Source organism: Lasioglossum baleicum, chromosome 5 (genome assembly GCF_051020765.1).
Source record: "Lasioglossum baleicum chromosome 5, iyLasBale1, whole genome shotgun sequence".
Classification (NCBI taxonomy): Eukaryota; Metazoa; Arthropoda; class Insecta; order Hymenoptera; family Halictidae; genus Lasioglossum; species Lasioglossum baleicum.
This window is the reverse complement of record NC_134933.1, coordinates 16,667,879-16,694,292: the sequence shown is the minus strand read 5'-3', so window position 1 is coordinate 16,694,292 and position 26,414 is coordinate 16,667,879. Positions and strand designations below refer to the sequence as shown.

Below are 26,414 nucleotides of genomic sequence, written 5' to 3'. Positions count from 1 at the left end.
ATGATGGTATATGGATCCCCAATGATGTCTGCAAAATATTAGCTGTAGTTACTCAATAGTTTTAAAGTTATAAACAATTACACTTTCATACCTTGTTGAGATTCGAAGTTCCATTAGCCGTGTACGCAGGTGAAAGTTCAATTGTTTATATCTTTAAAACTATTGAGTAACTACACCTAATATATGCAGACATTATTAGGGATCCATATACCATCGTCTCACAAAAGATTATCAAAATCGAAGTCGGACACTTGGGGTCCTTGTTAAATTTAACTGAGCAGATTTTAGCTAAATTTAACCCTGCTCTGCTGCAGTGGGAGCGCAGATGTCTCGGACAGAGAGGAGTGTATAGGGGGGGAGGGACTCGGTGGTACGGCCCTGAACGGGCCCGAAGAAGGGAACCGCTCGGTCCCCCGATCGGTTCTTGCTGGTAGCGGTGAGTGCCGGGCGTACGAGCGCTCGCGCGGAGAGTAAGACAGTGGCCACGAAATAAGAAACCGGTTGGGACCCAATTTACTTAACAACGACCGAGAATCCAACACTTACGGATGTCCACGTGTGCGCTCTCAGCGCGCTCGCGCTCGCGCGACCTCGTTCCTCCGTCGTTGGGGGTAGATTTGTGTGGGTTCGGCCAGCGCCATTACCACCGAGATTACAACCACCAGCACGGCCGATCGTTGCTCGCTACCGACGTCGCCTGTAACTGTTATTACCCCGCTATTAACAATGCGGTCTCGCGTCGCTGCTCCACCGTAGCATTGTTCGCCTGTCCCTGGAACCGCGATCAACGCTCGAATTAGGGGCGTAATTTACCGATCGATACGCCCACACATTCTTAACCATCAAGCCATCCCTGTTCCCGGAAAAAAACTACCAAAAAATAGCAATTCAACCAGCACATACTGCTAAAGTCGTTGGTTCTAATCCTGTGAAATCACCGAGTCGTTTTAACCCGTTAAAAGTCTAGCCTCCATGACAGTCTGGGTTAAGCCAGACTTTGTTATATTACATCACGATCGCTCATATACATGTGCATATTTTGATCAATTATTATCCTACACTATCCTACTGTTTTCCTACGTTGCTCAATTATTACCCCACTGACCTTAAGTCGATGTTATACACGGTGTCCCATCACTATTGTTACTCGTAGCAAAAAATGTTTCAGCGCAGGCTTGAATGGTACCAAGTGGAGCATATTCTGATGTTATTAGTTTTTTCGTGAGTGGACGTGTAAAGGTCATATACAGACCTTTTTTTATTACGAATGTCCAGCTGCATCGATTGATGTATTAAAAAATACCTCATTCCATTTAAAAAAACAAAGTTGACCTTTATATGACCTTCACGCGTCCACTCACGAAAAAACTAATAACATGAGAATATTCTCCACTCGATACCATTCAAGCCTCCGCTGAAACATTTTTTGCGACTCGTTGGCAACGAAAATAGAGAAATGATCGCAAGTCCAAAACTTTCGGGATAGGTACTCATGGCAAAATAATTAAAATGAAACATTGGGACACATGCCCCGCTTCGTTTTAAATTTTGAAAAGGTAGCTTGTATGGATTGTGAGCAGCAAAATCTTGATTCGGGTCCAGTGTGTAAGGAGCGGCGTGCCGGCATGGCAGCGAGAGGTTCCCTTCCCATTGGCAGCGCGGCCTGACACTACCACTGAGCGGCATCACCAATTCTCACCAGCACGACCAAGGAGAAAGAAAGAGAGTGAGAGAGAGAGGGGGGTCGGGACCGTGTACGGTAGCCAGCTACTAATTTCGACTTCATCGGCCGAGATAAGGCCGGAATTTTTGCCACTGCGGCCCCGAGGGGACCGGCGCTAACACGGTCCCCGGGACTCCTTAATTTTCTGCCTCAGGAGAAACCGTGTAGCCGCTCCGATCCCGGTAATTAGTAGATTCTATTTTTGTATCATATCGGATCGAGCATTTTCGGCCCGAGCCAGAACCAATAAAGTTATTAAAACAGTTCTCCGGCGCTCTTCGGGCCTCGTTTCGTCGGCTCCGCCGCTTGCTTTATCGCCAAATTAGTTTGCCCCCGATGGAACCTAACAAGCACCGGTGATACGCTTATGAAAATTTAAGGTAACGCGGCTTGTTAACGAGCCGACGATACAATTAACACCGGGACTACTCGAAAGGATCTCTCTTACCGCCTCTTTCAATTCACCCGCGATTTCATAGTTCGTTCGCTGTCGACGCTAACGCTCGGTACTGCTAGTTACAAGGTTTCTTGTCAATCTGATACACATTTCTCATTGACTCTGAAAAGTACTGCATCCTGCACGCGCTCGGCTGGTGTACAGCGTATAAATACCTTCCTTCGTTCCCAAAGTTGAGGAAGAACGACTAATAAAATCGTTAGACTGCGATTAATTTCCTGACGTCAGGGCTTCTATGTCTCTCAATATTTAACAATAAATTTACTTTGTTGAAAATAACATTTCTCCTGTTCCTGAATAAGAAGAATAAATTAAGCGAAGTTTAAACGGCAGGTTAAAATGAATTTTTCGGCACGTATACAAGATCAGAGGTGTCCCTGCGGCCACCCCTGGGTCCATTAACGTTCCCAAAATTACTCTTCGTGCCCGAGAGACGAAGACGAGGCTTCTCGGGCAATAGATTTTTAAGAAGAGCGAGCTGCTATTGAAAATTTTAGTGGGATCGTTAACGAGGCTGCGATAGCATTGGGATTCCTGGGCGAGAGTAAAAATTAATATCGGTTGGGACCGTTAACCTTTCGACGATCAGTCGCGGGAAAGAGAGAGAGAGCGAGAGAGAGACAAAGATCTTGATCGAGCGTGGGACGCTTGGTGGCTAATTGACATCCTCGAGATTTTTATTCGCTACGGATCGAACGAAGGGGCGGAAGCGAGTCTTTCGCGCGATTCGTTTTGTCAACGGGCCTAACTAGCTATAATTTAAGCGGCTCGGGGATCGCGGGCACGGACAAAAAATAAATGAACGTATTAAATTTGATTATTTTATCACCCCGCCACCGGGCCCATTTCACCGCTGAGGTATCCCCTCTAATTGCGAGCATAATTTCCGGTTTTTATTCGGCCAGGCCCGCGGAGCCCGCGCGCTACTAATTTCGATCCCATCGATGGAGATAAGCCCCGGCATTTTTGTCAGACGGGCCCGAGAGCCGCCTTCGAATCGCGGACTTCTTCATTTTCGCGGCGATCCGCCGCGGCGGAGAATTCCACCGACTCAAGTCATTAGGCGAGGACTCGATGATGCTACCTCGTCCCAACGGCGAGGCACTCGCATAAGGCTGCGGTTATACTAGACGCGATTCTCGATCCCGTGCGATACTCTGTCTTCCCCGGAGCAGATTGTCTTTTTATCAGTTCACAGATGTAACTCATTTCATCACGATTGATTTTACGGTGGCGGTGATTAGAACTTTTTTTATCGTTCAGAATTAGAAAAAGAAGGAAGCTTATGTTCACTGCATGCATCTCTTTTCTAATGGCTATGTATCGACAACAGCAAAATACAATTTTAGTTCGATTAAAATGAAATTAATAACCAGACTCTGGGTTTTATACATTTATAACAAAAATGAGCTAGTGCAGTTTAAAATTGTACAAAGATTCAAAGAATGTAAGAACGTTAATATATTATTTTTAACCTCTCAAGATTATTAAAGACGGAAAGAATCTTCTATTTGTTTACTATCTCTTGCAATTGATGTAGACCATTTTTATTTTACATATAGATCCGCAATTCATTAATAACATATAGTAGATTCTGTTCGAAATTAATCATCTTCATCATAAGTCAAAATCTCCACGAAGACTCGATGTGATAATGCGAGGAGTTTAAATCTGTGTACGTGGAAGAAATAAATTCTAGGGATAAATTGTTATTAATATATGCATACATGATGTTTGTAAATTATAAGACAAAATGAATTTTTGTCTAAATCTGTTTGTTTTCGTATCGTTTTTAAAAGCCGTCTGATCCCTTTGCGATTTTTTTTCGAGAGAGATCGCGCCCAGTATAACCGTAGCCTAACACGGAATTAGCTATCAACAGAATGTCCCTGATTACGTTCTCCGAGGTAGTATCGATAAGATGTGGCGGGCTAACGAGGCATCGAAATACTTCGTGCCGCTACTCGCGATTGAATCAAATTAGTTTATTATCCGGCAGCTTCGACGTTTCGGTACTCGACGCTCTGTATCCCGGCCTTTCCGCTAAACCGGAATTGCTCAATAAACGCTCTACCATCAGCGTTTCACCGCTAACGTATATTCGAATAGACATTCTCCTGCTGGAACAGCCACTCGGTAATTGGGGTGCGCAGATTTCCAGTTTTGTAGACTGTTCTGCACAAAAATCAGAATTTCATTGAGTGGACGATGTGAAGGGACAACCTTATATTTCATAATCAAATTATATCGTGTAGGGTAATGAGTAAACAGCGGGTGCATATGCAAAATAAAAATGTTCGGTATCAATTGCAAGAAACAAGAGTCTTACATAAAACTTTAAAAATTGCGCGGACTTGGATAACTCATGGTTAACCAACAAGGAACACCAGGTTGACGACTACACAATGAAGTCTTAACCCTATGCACTCGGAGCGATTTTAACTCGAAAATTAAACATTTCTTTCGACCTAGAACATTCCCTATGATTTTTAAAAACTTGTGAAATTGATATAATGCCTCGTACAATACCTACATGTTCAGTAATCGATTAGATACTGATATATTCAATAATATAAACAATATTTAGAGTAGCTAAGGGTTAATTTTGTCCACATACAAAGTCTACAGACGCGTAGTCAGCATTTCTGAAGACGTCTCAAGTGAAAATAAAATGTTTGGGATGTACAAAATCGTATTTGAAACACGAAGGTTTAATTGAGTCGATGCTAAGAAATGGCTGTGCGTCGTTCTGAGGTTAAGGATCACGTCCAATATAGGGCAACGATGTCGTATCTAAATAGTAGAATCCGTTCCTAACTTTCCAGAGGGGCGTGAAAGCGCCTGTAGACCGATCCAGGTCCAATAACTCCATCCTAATCGTGGTAGAGTAGAAAACACTCTCGCTTGACGCTGAGGAACGCTTGTTCCCTCGGTTTATCGTCGAGTCGAGATAGCAGGATCGATGTTCCGGTCGGAGGAATGTTCCGAGCGGCTGTGGAAGACGTTCTTCTATTCACCGGTGACAAAAATGGCCGACTTTCCATGCACAGTGGTTTCCTAACCTTTGCTCTTCGGCGACGGCGTGATCGTCTCTGCTAGGAACTGGGAGACCCTTCGGGGTCCGGCGGTGCTCAGGGGCATCAGGGGTTCAGGGGCCCCAATCCCGATCCAATTTGATGCACAGTAGCTCCCGGCAAGATACCGCGTAAGGGGCCACGGTAGTAAATGGTAAATAACTGAGCCGTCCGGACACGGGCGGGAAGAGAGCCTAATTAAACGATGTACAATTTATAACACCAGCCGGAAGGTCTAATGGCTCGCGTTCCTGGAAACCCGCTGGCTTCGAACGTAGGACCACACCTAGCCGGTCCTGGCCGCCGAGAGCTGAGAGAGAGAGATTGTCATCGCGTCCACCATCGAGTCATCGAGTGACGCCGACGACGCGACGCCGCGCCGCGCCACGCCGCGTTCGGCCACGACGGAACTTTATTATCGGATAGAAAATTAACGATCCATCGCCCCGATAAGATCATTTTCTTTTTAATTATGACGGCCGAGCACGCAGATTTTTGTGCGGGCCCAAGGTGGCTCCGACAACACGATGTCACAGAAACCTCATCCGGACTTTCTGTTACGTTAAAGACTGTCCGCTTGTTCATATTTTCGGATCGTTAACTTTCTATACACGGAGCCACCTTACGTTTTCACCCGAAACATCTCCGCTACTTTTAATTACGCGAGAAAGCGTGCGGGGGAAAACAACGTTTGCCTCGGTGGGATTTTTTTCTCGGGGTCATACTTTCCGAGATTTCAAGGTCACATTTAAAAATGAACCTATTTGTTTGAATACATTCGGTTACGATCTGCAAAGTGTATATTGGCTGGGCAATTGTTATTCCATTCAATAAATCACGTCGCGGTGAAATACTATTTCACGCCAACCGTAGAACTATGTTTACTTAAAACAGTATTCGAAATACTTTCACTGCGTCCGGCGCCGACTAGATTCTAGGAAGTTCGAGGAACTCGTTGCAAGTATCTACGAGGGAGATCGTAATCCCGTCGAATAAAACGAACGTTCGTTTCTTAACAACGCAGCGAAGAGTTTTGTAATTTTTCCCGTTAATGAATTGTGCATAAAGCGGCTTGCTCGATGAGCTTAAAAAATTAAGAAGCACAAAGGTCGACCGGTACGATTTGTCAGGGTGGGCGGGAGAGAGGCAGAGCGCGGAGAGCTTTCTCTATTAATTAATCGGCTTAACCGTTCCTCGTCATCCCGGCCGGCCGTACCGCGTCGATTATTATTACAGCGAGTTTGCTCCGCTTTAATTATTTCCCGTTTTAATTATCTCACGCCGACGTAACGACATTTAATCGGCAAATTAATCGACCCGTTCAATTACCGGCCTTAATCGCGCGATCTCCCGGCTTTAATTTTCACCAAGCACCGTAAAGAATGCATGACGTACTGGCGAGCCTGCGAAATGAAATAACGCCGATCGTTATTCTGTGTCAACCTATAACACTGCAGGAAAAACGATGAACCGGGCTAAACCACCGGGAGAAATTGTCCAACTTTGTCCACGGTTGTGTTACACCACCGGAAAAATAAAAACCGAAACATTCGACGAACGCGCTCATTTAAATTCCTGTCACCCGAGACGCTGTCGATAAACGATTTGAATGCAAGTATGTGGCTGCTCATGACGGTTGAGCAGGTTTGAGTATGCTGTTTAATTGGGAACGTTCAGGATTAATTGAGTGTGTGCGAGGTTCTGTTGGTCTGGCCCGTTTTGTGCATCAACAGATTCTGGTAGAAGACACTATATTCGTTTTAGTTCGATATTTACTTCAGCCTTGGTACTTGGAGAAAAATTGAGTAGTTCAGGGTACAGTAGAATTATGTCGACAAGAAAATAGCTTGAAGTGAGACTCTGTATCTTAGAGCACGATACGGTAGCTTAAATTGAAACTGTATTCTCTAGAGTAGAATAAGGTCTCCTAGAAGAAGACAATGTTCCTCAGAGTAGAATAAGGTCTCTTAAAACAAGACAATATTCCTCAGAGTTGAATAAGGTCTCCTAGAACAAGACAACGTCCCTCAGAGTAGAATAAGGTCTCCTAGAACAAGACAATGCTCCTCAGAGTGGAATAAGGTCTCCTAGATCAAGACAATGTTTCTCAGAATGGAATGAGGTCTCCTAGAACAAGACAATGTTCCTAAGAGTAGAATACATATAGTAGGATAGAGCGGAATACAATATCCTAGGGAAGAATAGAGCGGCTTCGTGAACGGAGTGGTCGCGTTTTCTTTCAAGATCAGGAGAGACACTGTGGCCGGTTCGAAAGTCCCGACTATTTAGATGTCTCCCGGTTGAAGAAACGGTTCTTGAAACGTCGGCATACGCTTATCGGATTCCAATTAACCGTGCGATCTTCCCGGTCTTCCCGTAAACGGTTACACCTGTAGTCGTACTTGGCCGCGCGCGGAAGCGATCGCCGCCGAGCAAGAAATAATTAGAGCTTTCGGTCGGCGGCGGCTGCGGCTGTGGCGGCGGCGGCTGCGGTTGCGGTGGCGGGGAAGTCGGGGAATGTAGGAAGTCCCTTAATGACCTCTGCTTACACGTACCGGGCCCCCGGCCGTTTGCGTGCGCCCGCGCGCGCACGCGTTCGCCTCGCCTCGCCTCGTCTCGTCCCAGCTTTGCCACGGCTCGGCTCGCCTCAGTCCGAGAAAACGATAACTCGGAACCGGTATGTGTCCGAGCGAATCGAAAGTGTGAATCGTGTTTTGCATCCGACACGGACCGCGACGATTTTCTTGCCCGGTCGATTTGTTTCTCTTGCCGGGATACTCTCGATTCGACTCTCCTCTCGCTGAACGATTAACGAGCGTCCCGCGTTCCCTGAGCGCTCGCAGAAGTCATCTTCTCGGAAGACTAGAGCTGCTACGAGAAATTTCTGTGGCGAGCACTGCTCAACTGCAGCTATGAATTCTTTTTCGTGGCGAGCGAGAGCAGACGAGGAAATCAGACTGCTTCTGGGATCTTCGAATTAAACTCCTGGCCACTCAAAAGGTGTCATTTCATTCACAGAGCAGATGAAATCGTAGCAACATGATGAAACTCTTAGAATGTCCTCTGTTTTCTTGGCGGACCTCTTGATTTCGTGTCCGCAAATCAATTTGAGATTCTGCACTTCGTCGCTGAAGTCTAATCAGTAAACTAGAAAATGAGATTTCTGCGGAGAGGCACCTTCTTTTTGGAGGTGTTAGTAGATCAGGAAATGGTAGAGGTCCTATGACTATTGGATCCTCTTTCTGATTCCCCAAAAGGATTTTTGGAACCACAAAAATGTCTTCAAATGTCCCCCCATCCTTATTTTAGATAAAGTTTCTTCTGCTTGCTTCTGTTCCTGGCTGATCGTTAAAGACTTCTATCGGCACTGATAAGATCGACGAGTGCAGTACGGTGTTAAGAGTGGTTTAGCACCGTTCCTTTTCGCCGCGGGAGACTGGTTTGCGAACAGAGCGCAGTATTTTGAGTTCTTGCGGGTCTCGCGGCGGTCCAGTTTCCGTTTCGTGGCGAGAAAAAGGATCGTTAGTTAGGAAATCAGTATTAATTGGCGGAGGGCTCTTGGAAAGCCGCGGACGCCGGCCTATTTCTTAATCGCGCGACCGGATTCCACGGATGACGGACATTTTTCGGACGCGGCACCATGGAAACGAGTATGGTAATGCGTTCCGGCTCTTCCACAAATCTGCTCGATCGGTTGGATTGTTTCACGGGGCATTCCCGGAGCGTTGTTGCACGCTCTCTGAATTTGCATTCGGTTTGTTGAGGTGTAATCGAAGAATTATCGCGATCTTTAACCGACTCACCGAGAGCGTTACACAAAACTGTAGAAACTTAATGAAATTGGGCAGGAAATAATAACAAGACTGCGGATTTTTATGCAAAATAAACATTGTCGGCTTCTATTGTATGAGACAGGAGATATATAGATAATTGATTATTCTTTTTTGGGAATTGTAACAAATCGAAAATAATAAATCCATTATTTTGCTGTAAATATAATGATAAAAGAGACATAGTTTTCAGCCAGCTACTCCGAGGAAAGGGGAAAGGAAGCCGCAAGAGACCTCCCTGGAATTCGACGGCCTCGTTAAATTCGTGGATCCAATCGGAATTATCATCTCCGAGGAGAAAAATGCGCAGCACGCGGTGACGACGGATCACCGGATCGAATAACGCGTGTGGCTCGTTAACCAGTCGTATCTTTAGCGGCGTTATCGAAATGAACGAAGGAGAGAACATGGTGATTAAAATTCTGTCCGTAGACTAGTCCCGCACGCTGGTCCACTATCGAGCTAATCTATCGTTGCATAAGCGTCACAAACGTATATTCATTAAACTCGCCGTACAAAACAGTATTAAAATTCACTGTCAAAACCACTTTCCAAACATCATCCGACGAACATTCCCCCTGAAACTCGATCCAACTCTTTGCACGCGCACACGTTTCTCAGATCGGCCAGCATGAACCTAAACGTATTCATTATTTATTACGAAATTAATTGCTCTAATTAGATGTATTGTACGATCTAATTTCAATATCATCTGGAAAAGAACATCTTCGGTGTCCCCTCAGACAGTTGCTGGCTATCCTCGAGATGTTTTCTTGGAGGGGACTGCCGAGTGCAGAGGACGAACAGCAATCCAAGGTGATGCATCTTCAGTGTGGGGGGGAATATCGAGGAAGAAAACGACGGAAGAAAAGTTTCTCGCCACCGGTGGCAGACGAGTCCGAGATTTCGGAAATATTCGAGCGGCCGATCGCGTTCCAAAGCGTAGATGGCAGTTTCGCGGAGGTTAAGGGGGACGGGGAGTGATCGAGGGTCCAGAAAAACGCCGCCAGAATCCTGGGGCAATTAGTCGATATTTTAATGTGCAAAAAGCGGGGCCCTCGTTAGATCCTCGCTGGCGAAGGGCCGGGGATCCGCCACTTCCCAAAGGGCCATTGATAAAAACGGACTCGGTTACTCGACCGGTGCGGCACCTTGTTAGCGCAAGGATTCTCGGGTTGACAGCTCGCAGCAAAAATAACACGGACGTTAACCCGATTCCGTGGCGAACGACGACAACGACACCGACAACGACAACGACAACGAAGAGACGAGGACGAGGCTGGATGGACGACGGACTGCTCCGAAGATCGGTTCTCCTCGGAGAAGCTATTCGTCGAACGGTCAGATCTTCGACCGGTATCGTCGAGATTTCTCGCAATCTCGTCTGCCTTCTCCTCACCTTTCCTCTCCTCTCTCCGTTGTCTCACTGTACCGCTTCCCTTTCTCTCCCTCTCTCTCTCTCTCCTCCGAAATGTCTCGCTCCCTTTCTTTTCCGTTAATTTGTTCGGCAGTCCGTCCCGTAAATTTTCGCCTCCAGTCGGCCGTTAATTCCTTGTGTAACCGTTTAGCGTTACACTCGCTCTCTCCAATTTATTGGGCTGTTTATGACCGCGCCTATGAATATTCAAGCGGCCGGTGCCGGATCTGCCGGACCATTTTTACGCCCAAGTACTGTTTGCGCAAACGGACCCTACTCCCAAATCTCGATAGCATCGGATACGCAGGAATTTTTCTCGATTGTTGGAACACGGCTGGAATGGTGCTTTTATGTAGGTCAAATAAATTCGAGAAACGAACTGTACCTGTTTTTACTTCGTCAGAGACGTTAAATCTTCGCACATACACGGTGAAGCTGCAGAGATGTTTCCAACGAGTCACCGAGTCGTCCTCGACCCTTCATCATGTTAACTACCATAGTAACAAATATGTGACACTCAGAATTTTACAATTTACTTAAAGATATAATGAAATTAATTTTGTGCAGTTCGCAGCTTACAGTATAATACATATATACTTGAGGAATCCATGTCTTTCTTCTGTTAAAGTGCGTTGCATTGGATGAAACAATTTAACAGTGAATATAGGTATGTAGTAATAAAATGGTGGTAGCGAACGTATTAATATCGATTTGTTAACGTAAAATAGTTAAGCTGCTGCAACAAATGTTAGTTTACAATGAAAAGATAAACATACTGAATTGTATTGTTAATTTGATGAAGGTTTAGCTACGTGTAGTACTTTCCGGGATAACGAGGCAAGTAGAGTGTGAAATAAATACGACAGAGAGAATAGATTCGTATTAAGCTGTGTTTACCTGAACCTTGCGTACCAATAAACAGCGCATAAATGAAATGCACGCGATGACCCTCGTAATATCCGCTGGCATAAACGTAAACACTTCATCGATAATTCTGTGTTCGATGTCTCTGGATACCATCGTTGAATCGTTTGAAAACAACAAGCACGTAATTCGAGTTAAAAAGGTTGACTGAATATTCAGAATAAAATAAGTTGTAATTCCTGGGTCAGAAAGTATCGTGTTAAAGTGAAAAGTAAACTTTTTGTACGTTGTTGAAACTTGTGGAAGTGTATGGTCCGAGTAATCTATCTCCGTATACTAGTGATACGATTTAATAAGGATACCTTTTTAATACTCACGTTCTTATTGTTCGATCTAACTTGATAAGAAGACCGGACACACCAAAGACACGGAGTGCCATAGCTCGACACGCACACACTCGAGAAGGGACGTACAAGACAAAACAACTTGTACAGGGTGTATAAAAAGTAATGCTCATCCGCCCTAGGGGTGAATCTACACCACTGGATCGGTGGACATTTGTATGTAAGAGAAACTTGCCGCAAAATTGTTTATAACAAAGAAGATTGTTGTTAAAGTTTGTTTTTACATCAATACCTTCTACTCTTCGAGAAGAAAAAAGTTTAAAAGGAGCTTTTAGGGAAAGTTTAATATTATTGAAATATAAGCTGTGGTATTCTTTCATATTTTGCTACTTTAAATTTATGATCCGAATGGGCAGGGAGACGATCACTTGATACGGGCCTGGCGACGAATGTCCCTTTAAGGGATTATCGCGATTAGTACGAAGTTGACGTTGTAACACACATCGAATCAAATTTCGAAAATTGCCTATAAATCAATCACGTTTGTACGAAAACAAAAAATCAATGGAGTTAATTGATTTACCACCACTCTTGCATCGAACGGGCTTTTTGCTGTCGAAGAAAACGCGTTTCGTTGTACTGCGGCGTCGTATTAGGACAAGGGTTAAACGGAACGCGGTCGACCGATCCATAATTCTTTCGATTCGCGAGTATAGAGCAGGATCTCGTCGTTTCCCGTAATTGTTGGGAGCGGGTGTTATCGTTTGGATGGTAACCGTGCAGTTTTCAGGTCGAGCGGCCGCTCCCGGGTCCCGATAACGCGTTATTAAGCCGGGCGGTGGACACTTGGCGTCGGCGAGCGCATTTGTATACAAAACGCGGCGAGGCGGCCCGAGGTGGCCAAGAGGCGGTAATCGCGGCCATAACTGTTTCAACGATATTAAACGTACTTTATCTCGTTTATGCCGCATTACCCTCGAGAGTGCTCTCAATTCCGGTGGTTTTTGCCGGGCTCGGTCTCCGGAGCGAGACTTTATAAAACGCCGCGAAACCTCCTCCTAAATCTTCCCGGCCGCCAATTTAACGTCTACGCCGGTGGCCCACACCCCCGCTCGTCCTAACGCTCCAATGCGGCTCCACCCCCCGCGATTTTAAGAGCTAGAACCAGTGAAATCGCGATACTCGGCTCGCAAGCAACCATTCCGCGAGCGGATTTTCCGCGCGATATAACCGGCCCGTCGTTAACGAGGCCGACGGCTTTAATTTCACGTTTCACAGCCGACACGAGCTATCGGCGCGGATCGAGTTGTCGACTCGGTGAACTACACGCGTCTGCTGGCCTCCAATTAGATATGCGGGCTACCGTTCCCATGCTGCGATTAATTGCAAGAGCGGTTTTGCGCTCGCCCAAGGACCGATCGACGAGACGCGAGCCAACGCAACATCGAGCTATGTCGGGGCGATCTCACCCCGGCTCTGTAATAACCAGGCGTGAAATATCTGGTCTTTATGAAAAGTCGTCAGGATCCCGACCTGACAGCTGTCCTAACGAGCACGCGCGAAAGAAGACGCCGGATAGGCGTCATACATGCCTCGGGCTCCTCGTTGCACTAGTATTTTAATTGCTCGAAAGTAGACTAGATTCTTCGCGTGTCTCTCCTAGATCTTACCTAGTCGCTGTTTGGTAGAGAGTCGACGCTTGATCGATCGTGCAACCGCGTTTTCGGCTCATCAGCAGCTTTCAGAGGTCCTTGGAGGATCGGTCGGTAAAGTCTATTCTTCGAAGGCTCGTCTCAGCTAGCCAAAATAATAATGTCTTGAAGACCACGCCGAGAGAACTACAAAAGTGCTATTTTCTCGAGATCTACCAGTTGCCTGGAAATCTAAAGATGCTTTCAGTTGATCGATAGTTGAAGTTCGAAAGGAGAAAGTGCCATTTTCTCCAGAACGAGCAGCCAGTTTAACTTTCAGTTAATCAGGAGAAGGTCGGAGTTTCATCTCGGCCAGTTACAAAATAATATTTTGAAGTTCGATACACATCAAGCTTTCCTTGAGAACTATAGCGACAACAGGGCGAATGTGGCATTTTCTCGAGGACCAGCGTTCAAGGAATGGCAGAGCGAGGTGCACCGGGTTCCCACTGAACGTACACAATCGTCCTTAGAAAATTCCGACCGGTAGTTATGGGGAGCATTAGGTGACACGCGTTTTTATCGGCTGGCGTTGGTCACGAGCGTCGTCTCTGCGGTTGCCAGTGGAAACGTGGTCTGCAGGCGAGCACCGAGACCAGTTCAATTTGTATGGAGGTGCACGGGGTCCCGGCCGGCTAATTGCCTCTCGAATACCGGGAGTGGTTCGCGGAGAAACACCTATTTAAACTAGCATTCCGCGCGACAATCGTCTTACGCGGCGAGAGAGCCACTCTCCGCGCGACCGAGCAAAGAGACAGTCTCTCTCTCTCCCTCTCTCTCTCTCTCGGTTTTGTCCGCGTCGCCGAGTAGAGAGGTCCACTGACGATCATCGGACGGGGACAGCAACGATCTCCGTGTCGACAAATTATATCGACAAGCAGACCAGCTTCTTCCTCGAATTCGAAATTCTCCCGACGACCGATCTTCGTCGGCGAATTTGTAATTTCGCATCTCGTTGATAGCGACCGACCGAAGGAGAACGGTTCGTTCGCGACAGTTCCTCCGGTTCTCAGAAGCAATCTTTCCGGGACGAGGCTTTATCGTCAAATTGGAATTTTGTTTTCCTGTCGGCGGATTATGTAGATTTTTCGGGGCTTCTGGGGAGAAGAGCTGCTTGCGATGTTATCTGCTCATTGCCGGACGGGACAGAGGACTCGTCTTCGAGGACGCGGTCCCTGGCTGAGGATAATTTTACAGTGAAATTTGCTGCGTAGGAGTCCGTATCGTCGGAATTCCTTTAACTCGTCATGTTGCATCGCTTGCAGTTGGCTTTCAAATTTTGCGACCCGTTCTGGAGAGTAAAGGCAAGTTTGTTGCGCGGCATACCTATCGCAAGAGAATATTTCTTTTCCGAACCGAAATTAGGTTCAAGAAAAGAAAGCACCGTTAAGGATGTTCTGGAGGTACAATGGGAGACAAAAGTACAAGAAATTCGAAATCCATCAATACATGGCAATGAAAGCAATTCATGAGTATATTTTGCATTAAACTTCTGCGAATACTGTACCCTCTGTAGCTATATTCAGTGGTCTACGCTTGTCGCGTTTCCATGCTAGTGAGAGACAACACGATAAATATGTCGTTTTGTAACAGTTTATAATTTTTTTGCTCTGTAACTGTTTAGTGAATCCTAATAAATTTTGAACATAATTAATTACATAATTTTTATCACATATGAAAAGAAACTGGAGTTTCTAGTTGCGTTTTTTCAAGGTTTAAATAGGGTTTGAAGTGGAATTTTGTGAATTCTCCATAAACGGTGCAGTGAATCGAACCCAAACTTTGGTAATTGCATTAATTTAGTAAGAATTATATCTTGTCAAATTTTAAAAAATTTTGTTGCGTTTTTATATACCTCCAGAACATCCTTAATCATCGAGCTGGTGTGTACACACTGTCACAGGCAAGATTAAACGCGATTAATTCGTTACTGTAGTAGCGGAAATCTATTGCCCGGCTGTCTATTGGCCGACTGTGCCAACTCGCGTCTAGATCGCGCTCTGATTGGTCCGTGTTTTTCGTTAATAACTCCTAAACAAATCCGCGTCGACCATTTTTGCAAAGGAAAATGTCGCTTCAAATGGTCTCAGGAACGGGATGTGCAGGAATTTTGGGACACCGTGTATATGTACATTTATATCCTTAAAGAATATATAGTTTATTTTTACCAGATTCATAAAAATATCATTCTTTTCCTCCAATAAGTTTACCACTTCATCTCCCTGCAATCCGAAGCGTACCCACCTTAGTATAAGGGCTCGCGAGCTTATGGTACCGTAACGAGCCGATCACGATCGAATCAGGTCCCACGTTTGCATTGGTGGTCGCGCGGTGAATATTCGCCGGCGCGGTAACGTTAACGATGATCGACACGAATATTTCGATGATCAGGAGTTTAGGGAATTACAGGCTGATTATGGCGGTAGATAATACGCCGTCGGAGGGGCGGATGGCAGAGGATAACCGGAATCGTGACAAATTGTCGGTCGAAAGGCGGCACGAAGGTTCGCTCGGGTCCTGTATCGGGCCGATGACGGCGATCCGAAATTTATAACTTTTTAGGGAGTCGTTTTACGGGTAGTTAGAGAGTTGTAATTTAGTTAACGAGGGATAAGCTGCCCTCTCCACAGACAGGCTCGCATTATGCGGAGATAATTTTTAATTTTATGCCTGGTATATTAAAGTTCGACATCGGATTCTTTGCGGCTGAATAAATTTCGTCGGCTACGAGTCCTAACGCGAGCGCAATAAAAGTTTTTATTACGGAGACGCCATCGTTTGGCTGTTCCTGCCAGGGCCCGCGTAAGAATCCCAACGTGCACAACGCCGATGGAGAAATTTTCGGGAAAGATTCCTCGGATTCCGTCCTACGGCTGCTTCGTCCCTTCAGTATCGATATTGTATATCGAGCGAGATTCGTCTTCGTCGTTCGATGCTCGGCGACGATAACAAGCGGCAGCCCTGTTATCACCGCGGCGATCTCGATCCCCCGATGCTCCAGGACCATGAGGGCCACCTTCCGAAATTACAAACGCGAACGCCCACTTCGAGAATATTTTATCTCTCCTGTTTCGGCATTCAGAGATCCCCGATAGTCACCGAACTCTCCTTCTCCGATGTTCTCTACGAGTTCAACAGAGAGGCACACAGTCGTATTTCCGAGGGAGCTGAATATTCATAATCATTCGGTCGAGGTGCAGCCGCTTGAAGAGTTTCTACTCTCGAAAATCGGTCGGTGGTTTTTATCGTAAAAGTGCATGTTTCTCAGCGATTTGTAACCGTTATTAAGAACGTGCAGCATCGCCTGGTTTATCACAGCGATTTATGCTTCGGAGTCTCGGACACGTTTCGATTAGATTTAATCTTTATTGTTGCTTGGTTGGATCTTTAATGTTGAACATCTCATGATGTGCATGGAACAGTTGTAGCATTTATTTAGAACGAATAGAAGAATCAGTATATCCAATGCGTGGTGCAATTAATTACCTTGAACAACTGCTGCATTAGGAACAATAGTAAGATTAACGTGTCTACAAGAAGTACAGGGTGGCGCAAAATGATGTGTCTGGTTTGAATTCTGTATAACTTTTTTTATTTCAACATTTTGCGCCACCCTGTACTTTCAAAAATAAGTTTTGACAAATTGGTAAATACAGCAGCGGTCCCAGAGCTGGGGAAAATAGTATTTTAACTAGTAAATAATAAATAATCCTATATAACTTTCAAAATAAAATATTTTATTTGATGTAGTAATTTTTTAAAATAAAATAATTTATTCGAGAGAGAGATATTTTTGAAAATATATTGCAAATATTTGTAATATTATTGCTGAAAATACTGGTACGGATTTAGTACATTTATGAGTGTTCATGCGGTTTCTCAGAGTCTTATAACAATGCAAAAAGTAAAATATTTTATTTTGAGGTTCAGATTGTTAAAATAGAAACATTTTATTTTCGGAATTGTATATCTTATTTAAAATACTATTATCTTTAAGCAAAATAAAATCTAAAATATTAAATAGCATTTGAAATATGTGTTTCGCCAAATAATGCCCACCTCTGAACGATCCTAAACATCACCTCGCTGATCGTCGAACCCGAAAGCTGAGGAGTATTCCAAAATTTATAACAGAAGGACGGATTATTAGATACGCGATGTGTTTTCATGAATGATTGTTCGTTTTACAGAATTCGAAGATAATTAGGAAAACATTAGAAATCATCAAGAGATTATTGTAACGTGCGCGAAATCGCGTGACGTCGATCATACAGAGGTAAACTGACAAACCATCGCTGTCCCCGAAAGGTTAAGAACTCCGAGGGGAAGGCGAGTGTGTGGAGACTCGCGACGACGCGAACCAAGTTGAAGAGTTGTTGAACGACGAATTAAGAAAAGCTCGGAACTAAAGATCTCACAATCAGTGTCAGCTCGCGTAGCGGCTGCGAACGAGGAATTAATCACCGGTCCCGGTTAGGAGACGGCTCGTTTCCGATCTGGTTCTATCGTTTTCGTGCGCGTAAGAACAGCCGTCGCGTCGTACCTAATTAGGAGCACGTATACCCGCGCGGTTTTTGAAGCCGTTTGCATCGGCAGGTATTCGCCGCGCGCGGGGACTTTCTTGCCCGGAGAACTTTCCCGCCGTAAACGTTCCGACGACTGCGCTGCGGTTCAGAGCGGTGCGGAGCGGTTTGTGTTCTGTGTTCGCTGTTCGCCGCTGTGTTCCGCGGTTGCGAGAGCCAGAGAAGCCGAAGCAGCACCGACGCGACGACGCGGCGGCTTCGTAAATTTCCTACGAAGTCGGAAACGGGATTTCGTCTCGATTCATCTTGCCGGCAATTACCGGCAACGGCACATGATCCGCGTACCTGCCTACCGATGCGCTCGATTTATGGGTAACGCGTGTAAGCTTCGGGAGAAACGATTACTTTACTTGCGCGCGATTCCCTCGAAAGCCGAACTTGACATGGCGATCGTTCCCGTACGATCGATACCCCTCGCCGCGCCGTTTCCCCCTTTTTTTCTTTCCTCTTTTTTCGTCCTTTTTGTCCTTTCCGCGCGCAGTCCTTATCCCGCGCGTACGTGCTGCAGCTACAGAGAGCTTCCTCCTCGAGCGAGCGGCGTCTTTTCAGATATATATTCGACTAGAAATGATATAATTGTGTGCAAAAGAGACAGATCCGAGACTCGCCGATACCGGGGAATTATTCAGGTCTCGTTCCGATCCCCCGTTTCGTCGCTGGTTCCGCGGCAGAAACTCAGTCGACGGACGCCGCTTATCTCGCGCAACAATTAACCCTTGGAACCGTGGGAGGCCGACCATTTTCGTAACTGTACAATCGATGATGCTCAAAGCCGATCTGGATTCGTTTAACTGTTTTTGAAGAATATACTCGAAGGCACTGAAATTGAGTAATTACCACAATAATCTCAGTCACCGTTATCAGCACTTTACTTATTATTTAAATATTAAGTGCAAAAATACGCTTGTGCACAAGCAAAAGACTTGCAATAAAATGTATCTAGATGGTGAATATTTTTTCAATATTTAATTTATTAATTTTTAAATTCGATACCGTCGGTCCCCGGCTACTGACATAGCAGTGTTTAACGCGTTAAGAGATCTCTATTTTCATTCGAATAGATCCGGCCTTACGGATTTCTATGCCGTGTCGTGCGGAGGGGACTAACAGTTTTTCGAGTCTGGCTCGATAAAAAATAATTGCGCGATTGTATGCAAAGTGCTGACACCGATTAAGTCGCTGGTCGAATTGACGACGCTTCGGGGAAGAAATTTCGTTTCGGCTCGGATCGACGAATTCGGGCGTATCTCGGTTATTGATTCCGGCAATAAGCGGCCTCTCGGAGTTTATCAAGCCGAGTGGAAGATATACTCAGCGCAGTTTGACGTTGGCATTCGAGCGAGCGGGGGCCCGGTGTGGCGGGGCCCGAAAGGAAGCTTTCCTTCCCCGAATCCACGATCCCTTTTTCTTCCTCCTTAATTCCCTTCTAGAGGACACGAATCCGAGCATCGGTACACCCGTCGAAACAGTGGCTGGCTCCCAATTAGGAACCCTCTTTTAAGTAATGCCCGCGATCTCCTCTCCCTCTCTCTTTTTCTCTCCCTGTCATTGTCTCACTCTTTTGGTCCCTCTCTCTCTCTCTCTCTCGGTCCCGGGCGGTCGAGTGGCACCTACCTGTCTCTCGGTCTCTGTTGGTCCCCGGCCACTGGCACGATTGACTTTCCGCGGCATCCTTGTCTTTCTCTTGTATAAATTAGTCCCAGCCGCCACATAATGGCGTGTCGATGCGCTACTGTCCCCCGGACAGCATTACCTTTTTAATTCCCTTTTTCCCTCGTGCTCACCGGTGTGTTCTGTCTCCCTCTGTCCTGGTTACGTACCCGCGTCCTTTTCTCGACGGGGCCTTTCTCCTCTCCTCGTCCCTTTCCCACTCGCCCCGGGCCCCAAAGGCCCCGGACCCCGGTCCCCGACCAAGATCTACTCCTCTCTCGCTCGGTCTCGCCGCGCTCGTCAGACCGGCCGCTTAATTTACGACCAATTAATTTGGATAAACTGAATGAGGGGAGCCCTGCTTTCGATGCACGCGTTAACCGTGAATTTTTTCCTTCTTCCCTCTCTTCCCTTTACATCGTCGACCGCCTTCCGGTCCAGCCAGCACACAAACCTCCCGATCTTGTTATGAACCATTTCGGGACCCTGGATCTGAACGGATCGCGCGGTGAAAACCGCCTTTAGATCACCGTGCCGATGACACGGTTGTTAATTCCTCCTCGATCGTTCGTCGTTCCTGCGGTACCCATAAGGAAATCGAAATTCGCGGGTCGCCGTTTATTTCGCCGAGGTAATTGGCGTAGAGCATCGGCCACGGCCCGAAGCGGTATCGTTTCTTTTTACACCGTCCCGTCATAATGCCGTTCGGTGCCTTGTTACCGAGACGTTTCTTCCGATTGTCGCCATCGGTACTAACGCTAAACCCGCCACGGTCAAATGACCAGTTTTCTATCTCACGAATCAACTCTTTCTGCAAAGTACGGATGATTAAAACTGCACGAATCTTCGATAATAGACTGATCACGAACTAAACAACAGACTACAGACTGAAGAAAGGCCAACAACAATAAAAATTGGAAGAAAATTGAAAGAAGAACGGTGTTTGGACAAAGAGGAAGGAAATAACAGTTGCTAAGCAATATTTGGTAAATTTATAGTTCATAACCGATACTATTTTACTTCATTTTTTATCAGACACTGCCTAGATTCTGTACCACTTGTTCAACCGAGGTGTTGGAAGCAAAAGCCATGCATTCCAGAATTCATGAGAACTATTGTTAATCATTCAATAGTGAATGATTTGTCATTCAATAGTGAATCAACTTTATTAACTTTGAGAATCTGGGCTTGTGCAGACGCAGAGCAGGAGAGCGTTCGATTATGGATGGATGATGGTTCGCGGCGTTGAAGCCGCACGATTAGAGTACGGGGACTAGAGGCTCTCGTCTATGAAATCCCAGCGTTTAGAAAATCAAACGGCGTTCCTCGGGGCCGTTCGCTCTCCGCGGAAAGAAGACGGCGAGACAGCGACGACGACATCGACGCCGACGAGGACGACGAGGACGACGGTTAGAGGTTGGAGACGGCCGAGGAGCGGTAGCACGAACCAGACATCCGAAGGGGTTCGATGTCGTCGACAGGCCTGCTTGGTATTCCGTTCCCGTCCGGAGGCATAATTGGCCGCCAACTGGCGACGCTCCTCCGGGTATCGCGAAGACAAGAAATTATTCTTTAATTAATTGTCAGCGCTCAATGTGGCCGCATGCGTAGGATCGGTCGGCCTCGTACATAAATTTCATCTATATGGGAGCGGCGAGCGAGCGCGTGTAAGAGCCGAGGCATAGAGGGATCCGGAGAAACGGACCTCGGCTGTGGTACGACAGAGATGAAGATAAAGAAAGAGCACACGAGAAACAAAGACGGAAGCAGCGACACACAGAGAATGAAAGAGAGAGAGAGAGAGGCAGTGGAATAAAGAGAGTCAGCAGAGCTTCCGATCCGTGGAGGTAGCAAATACCTGGCGCCTGTTTGTAAACCCTTTAACGGTAAATCGCCGGCTCTAAAGGGTCTCTTTTGCCAGTTCTCTCTTCCCCTCCTTTCTCTCTCTCTCTTTCTCTCCGTGGCCCGTGTCTCCTCTCCGACGTTTCCTCTATATTTCTCTCGATAGGCTCTCTCGCGTAGGTGATCACCGGCCACCAGTTCCGTATAAAGAGGGGAAAGTCTGTTCGCCGGGCCAGAATCGACTCCGAGCAATCGGATTTTGTGGCCTCTAGTCACGCCACTGACGAATACCCTATTCATGGTAGGCGTACCACGTCGGCCAATCATCGCCACGGCGTGAAAACGACCATCTAACCGAAAAGCGAATCATCAGTTAGGACTGGGGAGTCCTGGCGTCTCTGACGTTGATCGTTCTCGAAACGATCACTTCCGGCGACTTGGCCCAGTTCTAATGATGACAATTAGGCTACCGGTCGCTGAGACAGTTACTGCCTCGATCGATCGTCGCCTTAGCGTGAAAACGACGATCCGGGCAAACGGGAAACATCGGAAAGCTGCAGGTTCTAGCGCGTATAGATAATTTGCACTGACCTGGCCCAGTTCTAATGACGACGATTAGGCTACCGGGCTCTGAAACGGTCATAACCTCGGTTCACCGTCGCCTTGACGCGAAAGGTACTATCCAAGCAAAAGAGAACCCGTACCAGTTCCGATGATAACAATCGGATCACCGGTAGCCTTGTCATTAGAACCGTACCAGATTGATGAAAGTTTGCTGTTTTAGAGACCCAGAGTGGAATTATAGGAAAACTGGTGGTTCTAGCGCGAGAGGATAACTTCTGGCAATCTGGCCCAGTTCTAGTGACCAGGACGCCGCGGTACCAACAATTAGGCTACCGGTCTCGAACGAAGGGACGACAGTTACGAGCGGCCAAAGGATTCAAAGAAGGCGGCGAGGCTCTTTGATCGGACGTGCCAGTGGAACGGATCTCCGGCCTTCTTGTTTTAGCCGGAGAAGGTGGCTGGCTGGCTACACCGTTCGTGTAGATAGGAAAGGACCGGTGCAAGTATACGTGGATTCCGCATTGGCGTCGGCCTCCCACCTGCTTTCAATTCGATCCGTTTTAAATCGTTGCGATTCTTCTTATCGCTGCCAAACCGAGAGACGACTTTCTAATTGTCCTATCTGCTGGTCCTGATCGGTAGCTATCCTGTAAATCAGTAGGAAAAATGACGGCGAGTTCATTTACAGATTGCCAATGTTTTACAGTCGGTGACTGTAGAGTTGTCTGAAAAAATGATAATTAAATAACGTTCAGTTGTAACCGACTGGAAGTTAGGAAGTGACGTATTTCTGTCAATTATACAGTGCTCGTTTAGACTCTAACTACGAGGCTGACAAAACGAATCGAACCAGTGTCGCAGAGATCTCCCCGAGTTCCTAATTACCGTTGCTCTTTAATGTAATCAGCTTCCGTTGGCCGGAGATTAAATTGCCCGCGACAAGAGTAAATATTGTACTAAAAGGGAAATTATCGTAGATAAAAGCCCGATAAGTTTCGAGCCGGGAGACTCGTTGGCAGCATTAAAGAGAGAGGCGCGTACAATTAAGAGACACGGGGGACATTGATTGGAGTGGAAGACTCGGGGTCCGGGAGGAAGCGGCGTCGACGCTCATGGACAGATTATTCAGGGACAGGTGCGTACACAGGTACGGGGGCTCGTGTAGATACGCGGACCGGGGCCCGAGAGGTGTGCGTGGGCCCTGCCGCGTATATATTTTATAATTAGCCCCGGGGGCCTCGGCGCGATAAATCAGCGCGCCGCCCGGGCTTAAGACTTAATTAAAAATTTAGTCAAAAACCAATTAGCGGCTACGCCGGATTAACATATTTCTAATTATCTGCCGGACACTTTCGGCCGCCCTATACCGCTGCCTCGACTACTTGCCGTCCATTTGCGAGCCGCTCGATGACTTTGCGATACATTTCGGTCCCCTTGCCTCACCCATCGTTTCGTTACGTGGCACCATAATGCCTCTTTCAGATCAGGATCATGGCTACGATCAGAGAAGGTCGTTGCCACGATCGGTACTGATCAAGGGATTATTGTTTTCACCATTCCTTCTCCCCTGTCGATGATCCGGGTTCGTTGACTTACCTTTGAATTTGAAAGTTGTTGAAACCACTGTATCAGGTACTGTGCTTCGGCTTGCGGGCTTTATTTGGGAAGATCAGCGATGGCTCGCTTGACAAGCTCTATTGTTGTCTTACTCGGGAAACACTATTGGTACGTAGCACTACTTCTTTTGTCACTTTTGTTAATCAACTGTGAATTTCGAGCGAAAATAAACAATTAACTGCGAGAGGGGTTAAAGTGCAAACTTTCTAGAATTAACCGATGCGAGCTAATGTTTCATGAATTGGCCATTGTGAGCGTCACAAATTGCATCCACCAATTTTTCTGGTAAATTCATAAAATCCGCAGTCTATTAATTAAATATTTATTAATTTGATAATTTTTAGTAATATATAATGCGAATAAAGATTTTAATAGTTAACAGGTTAAGCAGGAGATAAATAAGTAGGCCACTACAATGGCGTACCGTTCAAGAGGTATAGTGGCAGCTAAGAAACAGTCTCCAACATGCTCAAAGCAGAGACGCAGGATCTTCGGGAATCTAAGATCCACAGAAGAAGGTAAAATCGCGGGTGCTCGCCCCGAAGAATGTCAACACGTCTGCGTAAATACTGAAATCACTTTTATTTCACTATGGTATACTTCCATGGATAAATTATATCATGTTACATTTATACAGGGCGCTTAGGTACATCCGGGAGCTGGCACGCAGCCTCAGCTCCCGGTGGTCAAGGGCCAGATTTCCCTCGATCGATCGGTCGCACGCCAAGGGCTACAGAATTTACATTTCGCTCGGTACTTGGTAGCGTTCTCGCTCTTTCATATATACACACGACTCCTCGACTCTCTCATCATCGCGTCCTTGCTCTTTCAAACACCATATTCTCTCGCTCGAAATATCGCGGAACGTCTTTTATAAAATTATTCGCGTCTCGTTTCCAATCCTCGAACGATCGAATCCTCCGCTAGGGCTTGAATCGGTTCGGATATTATCTGAAACTGTTATATGAACCTTCATCTTAGACAGCTGTCAAGAAAAATCGAAATTTTCAAGCAGGTATCCGTTTCAGTTACGGTTCTGATTTCAGTTTATTTATTTTCCGTTTCATGAACATTTTATTCTGTTTCAAGGGGTATTCAGCGTAGCACCCACTACATAGAACAGAAATGGGGACCGTAATCGAGGCAGATGAAAGTCAGAAATTTCGGTTGTTCGAAACAGAGTTCTATAATAACAATTTTCAAGCCCTCCGCGGCTCGAGGATCGAATCGAGGGGGCGGGGGGAGTTCTGTCCCCAGCCGGAGAATCGTTCCAGAGAAATCATCGGTTATTCAGCGGATATTTCTTTCGAGCCGGCCAATTATCTCACCCATAAATTTCCCCGAAGATAAACGAGCCGAACGCGGAGCGGGTCAATTGAAATGCCGAGTCGCGGCCTAGCTGGGATCGATCGTCGATCTTTCTCCTCTCCCCGAGTCTCGATCCCCTCGGTCCTCCTCGGTCTATCTCTCTTTCTCTCTTTTTCCCGTCTCTCTATCCTATTTTTCTCGGTTTTCTCGCACGGAAATCGCGGACCTCCTGTACACGCGTATATATACATACGTACACGGTTCACCGCGGTTACACGACTATTTACAATATGTACATCGGTGCTGCAGTCCCCTCGTGAGATCAACGCCTTCGAAAATGCTTTCTAAATGCTCTCTCGCCCGTTGCCTCTCGTGATCCGCGATCCACGGAGATCTCTCTGCCGCGAGATCCTCGAATTCGGACACCGTTGCGACGAACGTTTCCAGGCGTGAGGCGAAACGCCGCGGAATCTTCTTCTTCTTCTTCGTCGTCTTGTTTCCAGGGATCGCGACGGCGCACGCGATTGTAGAATTCATTGTTTCGAAGTCAAAGTTCGTTCACCGTTCAAGAGTTACAGAGTCTCACGCACTTACGTTGCTCTCTGAACTTTTCTCTGCAATCCTTTTCGATTCAAGGCTCGAACCGAGCCTCCAACTAGGCTCCTGCTTTTCCGAAATCTTCTTCAGGTCTCGTTATCTCGATACCCGGATCGACGATCTTAGATTATTCTAGAGGTATCACAGGTTGCACTGCCACAATCCCAAGTCTGAAACTGATTTCACTCATCTTCGCTCGCGGTCCTCAGCAGTTCCCGAGCTCCCAGCGAGTCCTTCAAAATCCAGCACTTCCAACTCTTCGGGGTCATATCGTCGCTTTGATACTGCTTCCTCCGGTAATCGCATCTCGACCGCTTTCGGATCCTCTTCCTTCAAGTTTTGCAGTCTCTTCTAGTCTTGCTTTCGGCTTCGGGACACTTTCCCATGGAAAATCGATGGCGCAGGCGGTATCTGCAGGCTCGCTGGATCTTCTGGGTTGATCAGTGGTCTCTGGAGATGAGATCCTCCGTTGTGTACACGTTTTGAAGAGGCAGAGTGGCTAGGGTTCGAGCGACTTGGGCTCGCGCGGCTCCGCTCTGCCTTATTAAGGCCTGTGTCCAGGGGGGCCCATGAACATGGCTGCCGCGGCTGCGACATGGGTGTGCCTAGCCATGGCCGCCGCGATGAAGGGAGGCACTCCTGGTGTTCCAGGGGGCCCCACTCCGGAGAACATCAGGCCCGAGCCGAAACTCGGATGCAACAACGGCCGCGCCGACAGCCTCAGCTTCTCGATCTCGGCCTCCTGCAGCCGCTTCGCCTTCGCGCGCCGATTCTGGAACCAGATCTTCACCTGGAACACGGGAAATTCACCGTCGGTAAACTACCTCCAACCTCCTTCAATTCTACATTATAC

At 46.6% G+C, this 26,414-nt stretch overlaps 1 protein-coding gene across 1 annotated transcript in view; it reads right to left on the bottom strand.

Moving 5' to 3' along the window:
- Nucleotides 1-26,414, bottom strand: part of Msx (homeobox protein Msx) — a 52,150-nt gene continuing 25,736 nt past the window's right edge. The window contains exon 3 of the mRNA XM_076423082.1: nt 1-26,351. Within this exon, the coding sequence (XP_076279197.1) occupies nt 26,106-26,351 (246 nt within the window). The 3' untranslated portion in view covers nt 1-26,105. The remainder of the gene's footprint in view (nt 26,352-26,414) is intronic.